The sequence below is a fragment of the Brachycentrus maculatus genome, unplaced genomic scaffold (genome assembly GCF_059751285.1).
Source record: "Brachycentrus maculatus isolate JH-2025_06_01 unplaced genomic scaffold, ASM5975128v1 h1tg000286l, whole genome shotgun sequence".
Classification (NCBI taxonomy): Eukaryota; Metazoa; Arthropoda; class Insecta; order Trichoptera; family Brachycentridae; genus Brachycentrus; species Brachycentrus maculatus.
Window position 1 is genome coordinate 144,796 of NW_028281037.1, and position 15,408 is coordinate 160,203.

The 15,408-nt window shown below is 35.3% G+C and overlaps 3 protein-coding genes across 4 annotated transcripts in view; 1 reads left to right on the forward strand and 2 right to left on the reverse strand.

Annotated features, from left to right (window-relative positions):
• Positions 1-398: 398 nt before the first annotated feature.
• On the reverse strand, positions 399-4,757 carry LOC148305085 (uncharacterized). Its single transcript, XM_088267259.1, has 4 exons — positions 4,603-4,757; positions 3,595-3,703; positions 2,478-3,515; positions 399-635 (listed from the first exon to the last, which is right to left on the reverse strand). Exons 2-4 carry the CDS (start codon positions 3,694-3,696, stop codon positions 519-521), a joined length of 1,257 nt encoding a protein of 418 aa, XP_088123385.1. The 5' UTR covers positions 3,697-3,703; positions 4,603-4,757; the 3' UTR covers positions 399-518.
• A 332-nt stretch (positions 4,758-5,089) lies between these two features.
• LOC148305086 (uncharacterized) lies at positions 5,090-9,335 on the reverse strand. The gene is made up of 4 exons (XM_088267262.1): positions 9,216-9,335; positions 7,029-7,137; positions 5,888-6,937; positions 5,090-5,354 (listed from the first exon to the last, which is right to left on the reverse strand). The coding sequence occupies exons 2-4, from the start codon at positions 7,128-7,130 to the stop codon at positions 5,238-5,240; spliced, it is 1,269 nt and encodes a 422-aa protein (XP_088123388.1). The 5' UTR covers positions 7,131-7,137; positions 9,216-9,335; the 3' UTR covers positions 5,090-5,237.
• Positions 9,336-14,065: 4,730 nt separating this feature from the next.
• Positions 14,066-15,408, forward strand: part of LOC148305087 (uncharacterized) — a 32,616-nt gene continuing 31,273 nt past the window's right edge. Inside the window, exon 1 of one of the 2 annotated variants that reach the window (XM_088267264.1) lies at positions 14,066-15,040. In XM_088267264.1, the coding sequence (XP_088123390.1) occupies positions 14,939-15,040 (102 nt within the window). In that variant the 5' untranslated portion in view covers positions 14,066-14,938. The remainder of the gene's footprint in view (positions 15,041-15,408) is intronic. The other variant, XM_088267263.1, reaches the window with a different exon arrangement.

Below are 15,408 nucleotides of genomic sequence, written 5' to 3' on the forward strand. Positions count from 1 at the left end.
CGGCATCAGTAACGCTTCAACTCTCTTCAGAAATCTTCACAATTTTAGCGATTATTTGCGTAGTTGGTCGATAATAACAACCATAATCAGCGCATAATGTGCGAAAAAAGTTACCATAAAAATGACCTCAAAAGAATCGCGTGCATCGAATCTTCCCGAGGTGCCATTTGAATGATATTGTTTTTCACACTAAATGGTAAAGTCCAAACTTTATAATGAAATAAAAAATTTATAAAAAATGTATCGCTGTGTGTTTTATTTAGCTTCTCTTTCCAAACCGAAAAATGAATGACCCTGTATTACAATACTATTTTCAATATATCAAAATACTTTTTAAAATATGTCAATCCTCTTCCTGTCCCCTATATCTTCCTTCAATAAATCAACTTTTATAGAATATATCTAATTATCCCTTTATTGTATGTTTCGTATTATATACAAATCATAATTTATAACATTATTTTAGAAATATAATATTATTACATCTAATAAATGATGCTTAAATAACACATGTAGTTTTAAATGTAGCCATGGTCCACTGCGTGCTTCACAATTCCAGCCAGGCGTAATCTTCCAGCTTTTGTCTCTATTGGTTTTATCTTCATGACTTCTGCTATGTTTATTGGGTCTGTTCCCTAAAATGAATGAACGAAAATTAAGGCAGTGAATTAAGTGTCTTATTCAAGCCTGAGTAACAATACAAAAATGTAAGATTTATTAAATTTGATATGAAGAATTTGATAGAATGTGCAATGATGTTAAAAAAATATATGTTTAACCGGATCCTCGCGGCTCGCATAACCATATGTGTTTTCACAAAACATTCCCCGTACGCGGCTGACATAACCGTATGTGTTTTTACTTTGCTCCAAGTTTCGAACCTCAGTTCAACTTGGAGGGATTTTTTCATGGTGTGGAACTTTGGATAAAATTATACGTCAATCCTCGGCCTTATGACATCTGTTGAAATATCTGACTAATAATTTGTAACATCACAAGGATAAATAAAAGAACAGATCCCTGATTTTTCTTGCGGTCGGTAATTAGTCCGCGCCATAATCATGCCCTATATCTGTCTCACTCTCGAGAGTGAGACAGATATAGGGCATGATTATGACGCTACGCATCGCCAGTGGGTAAGAGTGACACACGATGCGTGCTTTGATTTATTTATGTTACGATCTTATTTGTTTATATTACGATATATTTTAAGAATAATGTGACACAAGTGTATTATAGAGTACCAAAAAGGCACAGTGAATCCCATTGAACGTTTTTGTTTAGGAAAATAAATCGTTTCTTAACTAAATACATGATAAAAGTAATCATTTAAAGTTTCTCAGGAACAAAGTTAACGCGGTTAAAAGGTTAAAAGATGTGTTTAAAAAAAGAGATAATGTACCTAATGGTAAAAAGAAAATACACATCAGAGAAAGAAGACCAAGGAAAGAATTCAAGGCAATTGAAAATAAGCATTATTGATAAAATTAAGAAAGGTATGTTGGGATGGTTTGGACATGTGGAACGAATGAGTGAGTAAAGAACGAGTGAGTAACAAATTTATGATGCGAATGTAGTTAGAAATCTTAGCAAGATCAGGTATATCAAATACTTGAAAGAAACCAGGTCAGGAGTAGAAATAATTGGCGAGTAGATATAAGGAGATGCATGGATGTGTAAGAAACAATGTTTGCAAAGACCCTTGCGGGGAAGCGGTGTGATGATTAGTTAGTTAGAAAAAAGAACATGTAGACATCAACTGAGTTTGACCAGACTTGAGTTACATGCAGTTCAATCCTCTGTACCCATGCTTGCCAGGTAGTAAGTAGTGTGATCATATAAGCAGTAGGTATAATGCTGTCATGTCATTTTCACCATACATTGGATTTAAAATATTAGTGTCGCTTCAATAGTTGATTATTATTGTTACCATGACATCGGCTGTCCAAACTTAAAACACAGTAGGGGACATTTTTTTTGTAGTGCGTTTTTTTTTTGCATTTTGGACTAAGTAGAATGTACTTAGTCCAAAAATGCAAAAAAAACGTACTACAAAAAAAATGTCTCTTACTGTGTTTTGAGTTTGAACAGCCGACATGTCATATGGTTTAAAGATGCAAAATAATACACAAGACTCTACCAACTAAAACTATATCAGGGTTTGATTTTTAACAATGTAATAGACTTTCAAAAGTTTGCCTTGGTACTTAGTAGTACATAATAGACTTTCAAAAGTTGGTGAATTTCCAGGTGAATATGACACAATATTTTGTACGCAGTGAACATTTTAAATGAAAGAGTAGTTAGGTAGAATGACAGTTAGTAGGGTGTAGGCAGAGGTTTGTAAACCATATACTATTAAATAGTGCCTACCTTACCTTGCTACCTACCTCTACCGCCAACCCTGACTAAAAACTCTGCACGCCATTGAATCTATATAGATGTTTATTTTAAATGGTCAAGATAGCAAATCTTACCTGAATTGAATTCACATCAAAAGCCTCTTCAGGTGGCAGAACTGTAACTGGTGTTGATTCTAAGCTGAATCCTACTCCGAAGTAAGAAAATTTCTTTATTTCTCCCATGTAATCGTCCCAAGAATATAGTTTATCGGGATCGCTGCCCATCTCTTTGATCTGTCTAGACAGAACATCATAGTAATATTTCAGCATATCATCGTAGTGCTCGTTTAGGGAATCCGTAGAAGAACACGCGTAGATGAAGAATACTACGTCTAGAACGGGAGGAGCGGATCGGGCAAGTTGGAAGTCGATGATCATAGAATCCATCGGGACAGAAGAGTCTTCTTTGTACTTGAATAAAAAGTTAGGAGTCCAGGAATCTCCGTGTCCGATTACAGCAGATTTGGTTTTGGCGTGTGTCGCTTCAACTATTCGTTCATACGTCTTGTCGCAGGTAAATTCCTTAACCTTTTGAAGGTAGATACTGTCGGGCAATTCCTTTTCTATGGCATCGATGGCACAGATCCTTATTAACTTCCACAAATCTTTATACCAGCTCCAGAATTTAGTGGCAAAATACGTTTCTTGCACACTTTCAGCCAGTTCCTCATATTTTTCCGGATGCTGATCTTTAAAGGCCAACGATAGGGAATGTAATTTGGCGAATTTGTCCAAGATATTAAGGCAATGAACGTAGTCAATGCTCTCTTGTCTGACGACAGTATTATAGCCTCGTACATTCAAATCTTCCAGGGCTACGAAATCATCTATCCCGTTACAAGCGGCGGCGAATAATTTCGGACAATTTTGAAATGGTTCGGTTACATTTTTCTCTGATTGAAACTTCATCAGTGCCGGCATCACTATTTCGTAAAAGTTGATCTCTGTTTTGAAGAAGTCGGAGCATCTGAACGTATTTCTTCTGCCGATGTTTTTTGGGAAGGCTTTAAGAAAGACCTTGAGAGAAACTTCCGAGTCCTTACATTTTCCATAGATACATAGTCTGTATAAATCACAGAGGTATGAATCGCCATTTCCCGATAACTCGGTGAACTGAAATAAACAAAATATACTTTAATACAAGGTTTATAATACTAACAACGCATTGGCATCCATTTTTCAACATGCTTACCTCATTTCTTGTGTAGATGACGTCTTTCTTGAACCATGCACTTAATTTCCGACTTAAATAATCATCAGTTAAAATTGAAGATATTGTCAGAAGATCAACCATGTTTATCCTGCAATTTTAAAAATTTATTTTGTATGTTACACTTTATTTATTTTCTCCTTCTTCTTCTTCTTCATCTTGTTGTAGGCCTTGTGGCCTGTTTTTAAGAGGGATTAGCCTCCTGCGATGTCAAATCCCAGCTATGGACCCATCACTTTGGTGGTCTTTTTTATTTGAATATTATAAATATGTATACACTACATTGCTTTTCCTTCAAAAACATCAATTAACCAGCCCATGACAGGTCATGAGCCCTGTAAATACCCAGACTTCAAGCATATCTTATGATTTACATGCCTAACATTTTGACAGGTAACAAAAACTGTCACCTTTCCTTCATGTGTTTACGATCAAGATAACACTGCGTTTATATGATGCAGTGCCCTATGCGCCATTGGGGTGCGGATAAGAGTTAGAGAGATGTTAAATTAGATATTCCTCTCGTCTGCAAATGATCCATTGTGGTGAGTGGATTCGAACCCAGAAACTCTGACTCAAGAGTCCGCGACACTTACCACGGGACCACACCCCGACACCCATGTAAATCTTGAATCTACCAATGACACACCCGGGACAGTTTATGAAATATTGTATGACTACGGGTATAAATTATTGTTGAATATCACGCGACGGCGATGACGTCCGCTTTTGGGCTCTGAGCGCCAGTTATTTACAAGATATATTATGATTTTTAAATTGAATCAGGCAGGATACAGTAATATAAGATAGGGATAATATTATATTCGTATGGACATTTCATTAGAAGACAGATTTTAAACCATATTGCTTGCTTGCTCTTTGAAATCCTGTGAATTTCCAAAAACCATACAATAATCAATTAATTTTGCCGGTCATTTTGAATGAGTTGCATTAAAACTTTATTATTTTATATCAATGTAAGCCACTTACGATTTGATAAGTCCAAATGGTGTTTTTCCAAAGATATATAGCCTGTGCTCACTCTATTATAGTAACTTTACAATGAACGCTAAAATGATAACGGCGAACGCAGCGGATGTGTCACTTACAGGCAGGATTACTTTACTGTCACTTTTTGACAGATGAAAAGAGGAGAGTTTTCCTCTTGAACACCAAACTAATTTATAAAATGGTAATCGGCGATGCATTTTTTTAAATTACCTAACGTCCAAGTGACTCTGAAATCTAGCTACGGCTTATGCAACGCCGCTTATCGTGACCCTACTCAGGCTTCAACGTTTTAATTTTCATAGCTTATGCCTACTCGTGAGTGGATTTACTCTTTATGTTTAAAGTTACTATAATTTCATGTAATTCATGAGTGATAATTCTAGGCAAAAACTCTCGAGGAGAAGCATGAATATATAGGAGGCAAAGACAGAGTGGTGTGGCATATAAATAAGTACTTGTAAAAAAACAATCATTTATATTTTATAAATATAGATAAAGAAACAAAGCATGAAAACCAACCTACAAAATGAAAAAAAAGTGGATTAATATAAGTATATTATATAGATATTGAGGACAGGCACAAAATATTTCCAGTAAAAATTAGAAAATAAACATCAGATAAATCCGTTGTCTACGGCGTGTTTTATTATCGAAGCCATTCTTTGTCTTCCACGTTTTGTTTTTATGGGTTTTATTTTCATAACGTCTTCCAATCGAACAGCGTCTTCTCCCTGAAAAATGCAATTGTTTAGTCATTTACATGGTGAACTACCATTACGCCGCTTCTCCGTAGTGGTAGACAGTGAAAATAGAATGTCACACCAATCTGTCTTCACAATCTTCGCCTCTTTCACATTCATTCATCTCTTCATAAATACCCGCCTACTCCAACTCCTGACCTGACCACTTTCAAGTATTTGAAATACTTGATCATGTCAAGTTTTCCTCTGTTTCTATCTCCAACTAAATTTGCCTCATAGATTTGTTTTACCGTTATTTTTTCATTCATTCTATCCACATGCCCAAACCATTTCAATACACCCTTCTTAATATTATCGATGGTGCTTATCTAAGTCTTGCAATTTTTCCTTATATTTATCACCATTTGGACATTTATCATACATGGTTTTTGTCTAATTTCATCCTTTTTTTACTAATTTCCAAGAAGTTAGAACCAAAACTTTGTTGTGTACTGCAAGTTTGACAGGTTTATATTTGTACAACATTTTTAAATGACTTAAGTAACATATACTGTTGTACTCACTGTTATTGAATCGACATCAAAAGCATCTTCCGGATCCATAACAATTAACGGGGTAGATTGTATACTCAACGCTACTCCGAAATAAAAATATTTCTTAATATCATCTTTGTATGAAGTTCGGGAATAAGCTGTGTCAGGGTTGCTTCCAAGTTGTCTGATTTGCTTCGATAGAACTTCATAATAATACTCTAGCATGTCTTCGAAATGTTCATTCCTCAATTCTTCGGACGAGCATCCGTATATGAAAAATGATATATCAACAATCGGTGAAGCAGATCGAGCCATTTGAAAATCAATAACCATCGTATCCATCAGCGCATCATCATTATCATATTTAAATAAAAAGTTAGGAGTCCACGAATCTCCGTGACTAATGACTGCAGATTCAACCCCTGGATTCGTTTCAGCAATCATTTTTTTAAACGTAGCATCTGTAGCAAAGTCCTTCATTTTTTCTTCATAAATTGTATTCGGGTACTCCTTTTCCACAGCATCCTTCGCAGACATGCATACGAGATTCCAAAAGCCTTTGAACCAGTCCCAAAATTTGGAATCAAAAGATGATTCTGGAAGGTAATCTGATAATATTTTGTATCCTCGAGGGCATTGGTCCTTATAAGCAAATGACAAAGCGTGAAATTTTGCAAATAATTTTAAGATTTCTTTGCAATGCGAGTAACTGATCGGTTCTTGTCTTACGGCGCTTTTGTAGCCATCAAAATTTACATCTTCTAATGCCAAAAAATCATCGACACCGTCTGAATTTGCTGCGAATAATTTGGGACAGTTCCGAAATAGTTCCGTTATATTTTTTTCTGATTGATATTTCAATAATATCGGTAGCACTTTTGTATAAAAATTTATTTCGGTTCGAAAGAAATCTGAACATCGAAATGTTTTTCTTCTTCCTACATTTTTCGGAATAATTTTGAGAATTACGTTGACAGAAACATGTGTGTCTGATTCTCCAGCAGATTTGATTCTTCCATAAAAACACAATCGATGCATTTCGCTCAAATAGGAATCGCCTTTTCCAGATACTTCGGAAAGCTAAAAAGGCATAAATTGAATTTGCCAGATATCTAAATATTGTCAACATATATGTGTAATTGATTTGTCTTTAATAATAATAATAAAATACCTCATGTTTGACGCAAACAACATCTTTATCGAACCATTTACTGAGCTGCTGGCTCAAGTAGTCCTCTGTTAGTACTGTAGATATGCTTTGCAGATCAATCATTATTCCTCTACACATAAAAACAGAAACACTGATCAAAACACAAAAAAATAGTTTATAAATAATCATGAATGAAGGATGAAAGTTCTCTGAATGCAGTCAAAATACGATCTTTTTGATCGTTATGATAAATGTTCGAATGATGGTATAATGACAGAAGCAAGGCTGAGATGAGCATTATCGATAAAATCAAGAAAGCTGTGTTGAGATGGTTCGGGCATACGAATCGAATGAGTGAAGAATGAATAATAAAACAAAACAAAAAATTATGAGGCGAATGTCGTTGATAATAGAAGCAGAGGAAGACAGAAAAACTTGGAATGATCAAGTATTTCAAATACTTGAAATTAGTCAGGTCAGAAGTTGGAATAATTGGCGGGTATGTATGGGATATGTAAAAATGTGAAAGAGGCGAAAATTATTTGCGAAAACAGACTGGTGTGGCATTCTATTCTCTATTCTCTCTGCGGAAAAGCAGGGTGGGGATTTGTTAGTGTATTTATTTATTATAATATGGGGACAATTGGGCACCCTTGCGGTATTCCATAATGATTTACCCATTATTTGTTCAGAAGCGAAAGCATCTCCCCATTCGTCGCCTTTATCATGACGTATAGCATTTACTCTATTAAAACTGATTACCAAAGTTACATAATATAATCTTTCAACAATAAAACAAATTTTTATCTAATTTACCGAAAATTTCATAATCAGCTTCACAGTCAAATGACATGTATTTTTTAATACGCAATCCAACGATACAAAAAATGAGTGGTAAAATTATGGTAGTCAGAGAACATAGAACGCCATATCAATCTGCTTTTACAAACAATCTTCACCGCTTCCACATTCATGCATCTCATCACACATACCCGCCAATTATTCCGACTCCTGACTTAACCAATTTCAAGTATTTGACGTACTTGATCATGCCACGTTTTTCTCAGTCTTTCTCTGTACCTATTTCAAACTACACTCGCCTCAAAAAAATTGTTTTAGCGTTATTTCTTCACTCATTCATTCCATATAACCAAACCATCTCAACATACATTTCTTCATTTTATCGGTAATGCTTGATTTTTCAGGAGATCGTTTTTTAAGTTTAAGAATATAATGAAATGTATTAAAAAAATTATCAAGCCACGTTTTGAACTTTTTACTGTGAAACAGATCTTTTTAGTTAAAAACTGAGGGTTTTTTCTCTATTTGAAAAATATTTAGTACCTAGGTATATTTAAAAAAATAATTAAACAACTTTTCTTCAAAATACAAAAACAACACTTTCTGCCCTGTAGCGGGTAAATATTAAGTTAAAAATATGCCGCTTTTGCTGGGATATAGTACATTTTCTGGGCATTCCGAAAACATGCACAACTGAAAATTGACGATTTTTGATAAATGACGTTGTTGAAAGGAGTGAGTGATATGTCATTAAAAATAAATACCTGGAAGAGGGGCGGGAGTGGGAGAAAGGGAAAAAGGAACTGAAAATTGTCGATATTTTATATTTGACGTTGTTGAAAGGAGTGAGTGATATTATGTGTGGCTTTTTTTTCATGTTACGCGGCGAAACGGCGTTTCGGCACCTTTTTTCACAGATATATTTTTTAATTTTTAAAATCAATTAAACGAAACAATGTTTGTGCTTACGTAATTTTATTCTAAAATTATTCAATTCGCCAAAATTATAAAATGTGGTATTGTAATGAATATTTAAACGATACATGAATATATGTAGGTATTTTTTAGTTAAAAGCTTGACATGAAGTGAGTTCCGCGACCTTTAGTTTTTAAAATAAAATGCCTGCCTTTTTGTATTAATACCTTTGTAAAAATATAGATAAATAAAAGAAATTTACGACACATATAGCTAATGTGTTATCAGTACAATGCATGGGAGTCATATTGTATTACATCGATCTTTAATCACATATAATACATGACAAAATTATCAGTCACTGCATTCGCTTTAAAATATTGTTTTACAGTTCTTTCTTCACTCATTCGTTCCACACGCCCAAACCATCTCAACACGCCTTTCTTAACTTATATTTATTCTAATAAATTATAAACACATTATATACATACGTATGATTTTCTGTATTTCACCTAAATACAACGCTTTAAACAATTTATACAAATTTGAGTCACAGCAAAGAGAGATATCACTATACATAGTTTATTAAAACGTTTTGACATGTATTTCTAGAGTACTACACACTCATTATTATGTGTTTAGAAGTCGTTCAGCTTGAATTGTTTTAAGATAAGAAAAGTAAATAAATTATTTCCGTCTGTAGCATCAAAGTTGCTTCTCTCTTTTAAAACAGATGTCGTTAATATATGTATATAAAGTGGAAAAAAACTATTTCTTTTCATTGAGATAATGTTTAATTAGCAGAATTCCATATTACGGAGGGGTAATCGATAGCCCGAAACATAATTTTCTTATTGATTTGTTTTTTTTTTGCTTTAAACACCGTTTTTGTATTGACAGAATAAGTTTTTCTGCGAAATAAAAAAGAAAATAGCTATTGAAAGGTACGGAGTTGAAAAATATGCTAAACATATTTTTTCCAATACATATTCTTTAAAAAACAAATTCCAATGTATATTCTTAAACTTACATACTGAATTATATGTTTGAAAGTACACCCCTAAGTTAGCGCAATACGAGAATTAGTTTCAACAAATATATGCATAAAATAGCACAATTAAAAAGAATTTCTTAGATAAAATATCAATATTTAGATTTTCTAAGTTCAAAGAGAACTTTAAACTCTTTTTATACGTAGAGCAATTTTAATACGACATTTCTCCCTAGAGAATATAGCCCATTGGTATTGAAAGGGAAAACTCATGGACCGGTAAACAGGTTCCAAGTTCGCCTAGAGCGTGAGATGCCTCACCGAGATGTGGGTGAGTAGGTACTTCACTTACTTACGTAACATCATGCGTTACGGCATGCGCTCTTCTGGGTAGGCACCTACCAGTACTTAACTACGTACTACGCCTTTATTTAGTAGGGGAAAGAGGGGGGTCTAATTGTAACAGGGGCAGGTTGTTACATCCTAAATAACACCCCTATCGGCAGTCCGCTTTTTAAAAATAAAAGCGACTACGGCAGTTTGTTAAAAACCCTTATCCGCACCCCAATGGTGCATAAGGCACTGTGTCTTATAAACGCAGTGTAATCATGATCGTTTTACACATGAAGGAAAGGTGATCAGCCCTCCGCTTCAGGTACCAGTCCATGGTAATATTGAATAAAAATTACAGTGAAAAAATTACTTTTATTTATTTTTACCCCCCTTGGGAATCGAACCCGGGACCTCCAGAACGGTAGCCGAGCGTGCTGACCATTACACTACGGAGGCGGACAAAACGGCAGTTTAGCGTGATCGAATTTACTCGTAACGTGTTCACGCACCGATCATGAGCACCGATCCGAAGAAAGATGGATAAAAGTACAAGCCAATCCAAGCCAATCATCCGTTTTATATGCCAACTGACGTGCCGGACGGTGTAATTCCGTGTAGTTCATAAATGCCCATAGTGCGTTTGTGACAGAATTTTAACGTCCGTTTTTACGTTACTTCACACAATTAACGATCATAATTACATTGCATCAATTTGATGAAGTGCCCTATGCACCATTGGGTGCGGATGCATATTCTGGTAGCGTGAAAAAACATTATTTTGCAGTACATGAATGAGACATCGCCTCGGGGTGAGTGAGAATATTAAGAATGGAAGTCGTTCTTACAACATGATATGTGAAAGGCGGCCATTATTATATCGTAGCGCAGTTGATACTAAACTCCAACGCGAGCGTTGCAAGTTCGATTCCCACTGCGCTAAAAAATAACGACATTTTAAGGTAATATCGCTCACTCCTTTCAAGAATGTCATAAATCAAAAAACTTGATTTTTCAGGAGAACGTTTTTAAAGTTTAAAAATATAATACAATGTATTAAAAGTAAATATCAAGCCAATTATTGAACTTTTTACTGTGCAACAGATCTTTTTAGGTAAAACCTGGAGGTTTTTTCTCCATTTAAAAATATTTAAAAAATAATTAAACTATACATTTTCTTCAAAATGCAAAAACAACACTTTCTGCCATGTAGCGGGTAAATATTAAGTCAAAAATATGCCTCTTTTGCTGGGATATAGTACATTTTCTGGGCATTCCGAAAACATGGACAGCTGAAAATTGACGATTTTTGATTTATGACGTTCTTGAAAGGAGTGAGCGATATGTTATGCAATTATATTTACCCAAAGGTTTACATATAACATAAATGAGACCTTTTTATGTGTAGACCCCCAGGCAGACCTCCAAAAAGGTGGAGAGATAGCTGGTAGTCAGCATCCCAAGAGCGACAGGCACAGACAGATCCTGAGGATCTATATGTGTCGGGTTGTGGTCCCGTGGTTAGTGTCGCGAACTCTTAAGTCAGAATTTCTCGGTTCGAACCCACTATACCACAATTTGATACCTATTTCTTATAACGAGCCGCTCAGGCTCACAGAAATAAAATGAAATTGAAATATTTATGTAGGATCTGAACTATTTGTTTCAAGGTCTTCTTTTTTTATAAAGATAAATATTTGTGTTTTTTATTTTATTTGTAGAGTGGGTTCGAACCGAGAAACTCTGACTCTTAAGTCTGCGACACTAACCACGGAACCACAACCCTACACAATTTATTCAATATTACCCTGGACTTGTACCTGAAGCGGAGGGCTGATACCGTTCACTCATTATAACACTGCGTTTATCAATTTCGGCGTATTAATATAAAATTTTAGCAAATTTCCCTTGAGCGAGCGTGTGTCATAAATTTTACGTCCTTAAGATTTTTGTTTTGGATTTTCTTTATATAAATGTTATGAAAATGCTGTTATCTAATAAAAAATATAGATCTACTCAAAAAATATATACACATGTCTTTCACCATCGTGTTAATTTATTTTTCCCAATGAGGAATTTTTCATATTATTTTTTGACATCTCATCAAAGATGAAGAAGAATATGGAAGTCTGGGCATTTACGGGGCTGACGACCGTCATAGGCTGGTTTAAGTGATCGCTTTACACACGTGTAACATTCACCAATTCTACCCATTATTGACAACCACACTACTCAAATTCTTGGAAGTTCTATATATATGAACCAATTTAGAAACCTTGTTCTTGAATCACTAGAACTTCACTAGAGACATCTTTTGGTGAGATATAAAGAAGCTTTTTACTAAGCAGAAACTCTTATATTAGTATGTGAGGTCCGAATCCTGGATTATGAAAATAACTCCTATAATTGGAGATAATCCAGATTATGTGAACAAGTATTTGGAGACACTTAAAATGTTGTTAATTTTTTTTTATTGTTCCTCTCTTTAGTTGGTCTGACATGTTTTCCTGTTAAAACACGTCTAAAATCAATTTAAAAAAATGCATTTAGCTATAAAGGAAACGATTTCAATGAAAAATAAATTGGAAATTAGTTTAATTCCATATAAAATACATAAAATACGAGCGATTTAAGGAGCGATTTTTTAAATCGCTTAATGGAAATTTCCAAATTTCTGTGAAAAACAAAAACTTAGCACACTAGGTACGTGTGTAGTTTAGAAAGACACTGACCCTCGAATAGCTTGGAGCTGGATGCTTGCAATTAAGTGGTAAGGGTGGAGGAAGCGATAAGTAGTATTTGTAATAAATTTTATGACAACGCGCCCGCTGGAAGGTTAAATATACACACATTTCAAGAAACTGATTTTTTTACCAGCTTTTTGAAACTAATAAAACTTTTGGCATAATCAGAGAATACGCTCCCAGGGTACTAGCTATACCCAGCAGTATCTACGTCACACTACAGTCGGTGAAACGGTAGAAATACCGTATTTCAGAAAGAGTGTAGTGTAGTATGTAGTGGATAATAGTAGGTAGTAGGTAGACAGGGGTTAGGCAGGAATAGGAAGGTTAGAAGGCGGTAGCAGATATTATCTATTAGTATTATATTATGTATATTGTACTCGGTGCGATGGCGATGGCTTGAATACCAAATTGGTAATGGCACTTAGCGCTCAGAGGCGGATCTGGGATATTTGTAGTTTAACCCAAGATAACTAAACTATATTATTTTAAATTAATGTTTTACTTAGTAAATACCACTATTTCTTAAAATCTACTGTGACACGTGTTTCGATGCACACTATTTTACTAGTTTCGATACCACAAAGTGACTGCTGAATCAATTAATGAAATTAAACTATATTTGTAGATACAATGCCATTTGTGGATCGCACTATATTGACATATCGCTCACTCCTTTCAAGAACGTCATGTATAAAAAAATGTCAATTTTCAGTTGTGCATTTTTCAGAATGCCCAGAAAATCTACTATATCCCAGAAAAAGCGGCATATTTTTAACATAATATTTACCCGCTACAGGGCGGAAAGTGATGTCTTTGCATTTTGAAGAAAAGGTATTGTTGAATATTTTTTTTAATGTACTGAATATTTTTTAAATGGAATAAAAACCTTCAGGTTTTACCTTAAAAGATCTGTTGCGCAGTAAAAAGTTCAATAAGCGGCTGGATATTTATTTTTAATACATTGTAACTTTTTTAAACTTATAAATCGTTCTCCTGAAAAATCAAGTTTTTTGATTTATGACGTTCTTGAAAGGAGTGAGCGATATGTAGTAGCTGTGCGGAATAGTGATTTATTGCTAAATGTCTCTTACATTCATTCCTAATAAACCAAACTTAAGTGTCATGTAATCGGTTCGTATTTTTAATAAATACTTTTGGTTAAGTTTCGTTGTAAGAAATAAAAAATATTTTTTAAATCCAGTCCGATTCTGTTTCCCTACCACCTCTCTTTCTCAAGACTGCCTCCACCAGTTGTGATCTCACCGCGGAACGCATTGCAAGCAAGAACACTCAGTCGTCATCAGTCGACATCACCTCCGCGCTGGACTGTGTGCGACGGGCGAACTCCGCGACCACGAAACATCGACAAACCGACGTCAAAACCAAACGAAAACTAGAAAACAATGTAAAACAAACCCTAACAAACCTTACGGAGAGTGACACTACTAGTGACACCAGTGAAAACTAGTGATAACATTAAAAAACGCGAAGGTTGCGCGAAACTACAATCAATTGTATAAAAATCGAACAAGCATTGCGCAAAAGTGTAAAAATAATTCCAATTTCTTAATTTTTAGGCGCAGTACGCGTAACATCGTGGTCTTAAACCATTTTCTTAACGTTTCGAAAGCCATTAGTGATAAAATTAATTGGAAACAATAAATTGTCGATCAGCCGAACAGGTTAATACCAAGATACGTAATTAGCGCTTGTGCAATAATAGTATCAACAGCATATCAAAGCCGCTTTATGATCTGAGGAATGCAAATTGATTTGACTAGAATTAATAACTAATTTGCATGTTTGCAAGTTTAATGCATTGTTGAATACGTCATCTTACCTATGAATTTGGTGCATCTGTTCATCGGTTGTACATCCTTGATGAATTTGGAAGGTCCCAAAATTCTTCCATAGGTGTTGTGCATTCGTAAAAGGTGACACGGTCCTATTTGGGTCTCCTAATCCATAATTAGTGTCGCCGAATCCGTCATTTGTGTTGGTGATTGCGTGATTGGTGCCAGATACCTTGAATGGTATCCTGCAAACGTGTTAATAATTTTTTGGTGATTCGCTTTGTGGAACTGTGTCGGGATTTCCGGGTGGAGTGGTGACAGTTTGTGATTGAGGATGTAGACTGTCGGACCGCATGAAGAAGTTGAACTTGGTTTTCAATATGAAGCCTGCCGTGAGGACTTTCCTCTGCTGCAGCGTGTTCGTGGCCTCTGGAGTTGTTGCGGTGTATGTCCTGGTAATAACAATGTCACTTTTTTATTCTGCTTGGTGTGTAAGCCTTGTGGCCTGTTTTTAAAATTTATTAGCCACCTGCGATGTCGATTCCCAGCTGTCAATTCATCTCTTTGGTGGTCTGCCCGGGAGTCGGCTAACTTGGGATTTGCGGTGCAGTGCAAGGTAGATGAGTCTGGATGGTTCCATTCTCCTCACATGCGCATACCATTGTCTCCTTCGTTGCCTTCCCCACCGAACGACATCTTCGATCTCGCATATTTCCCTTATCCTGGTGTTCCTTATACTGTCCTGTAGACTCTTGCCAGATATGCTTCTTAGAGTCTTCATTTCTGACTCCGGCGTCCGCTCTGCTCTCGATCCCATACGTCA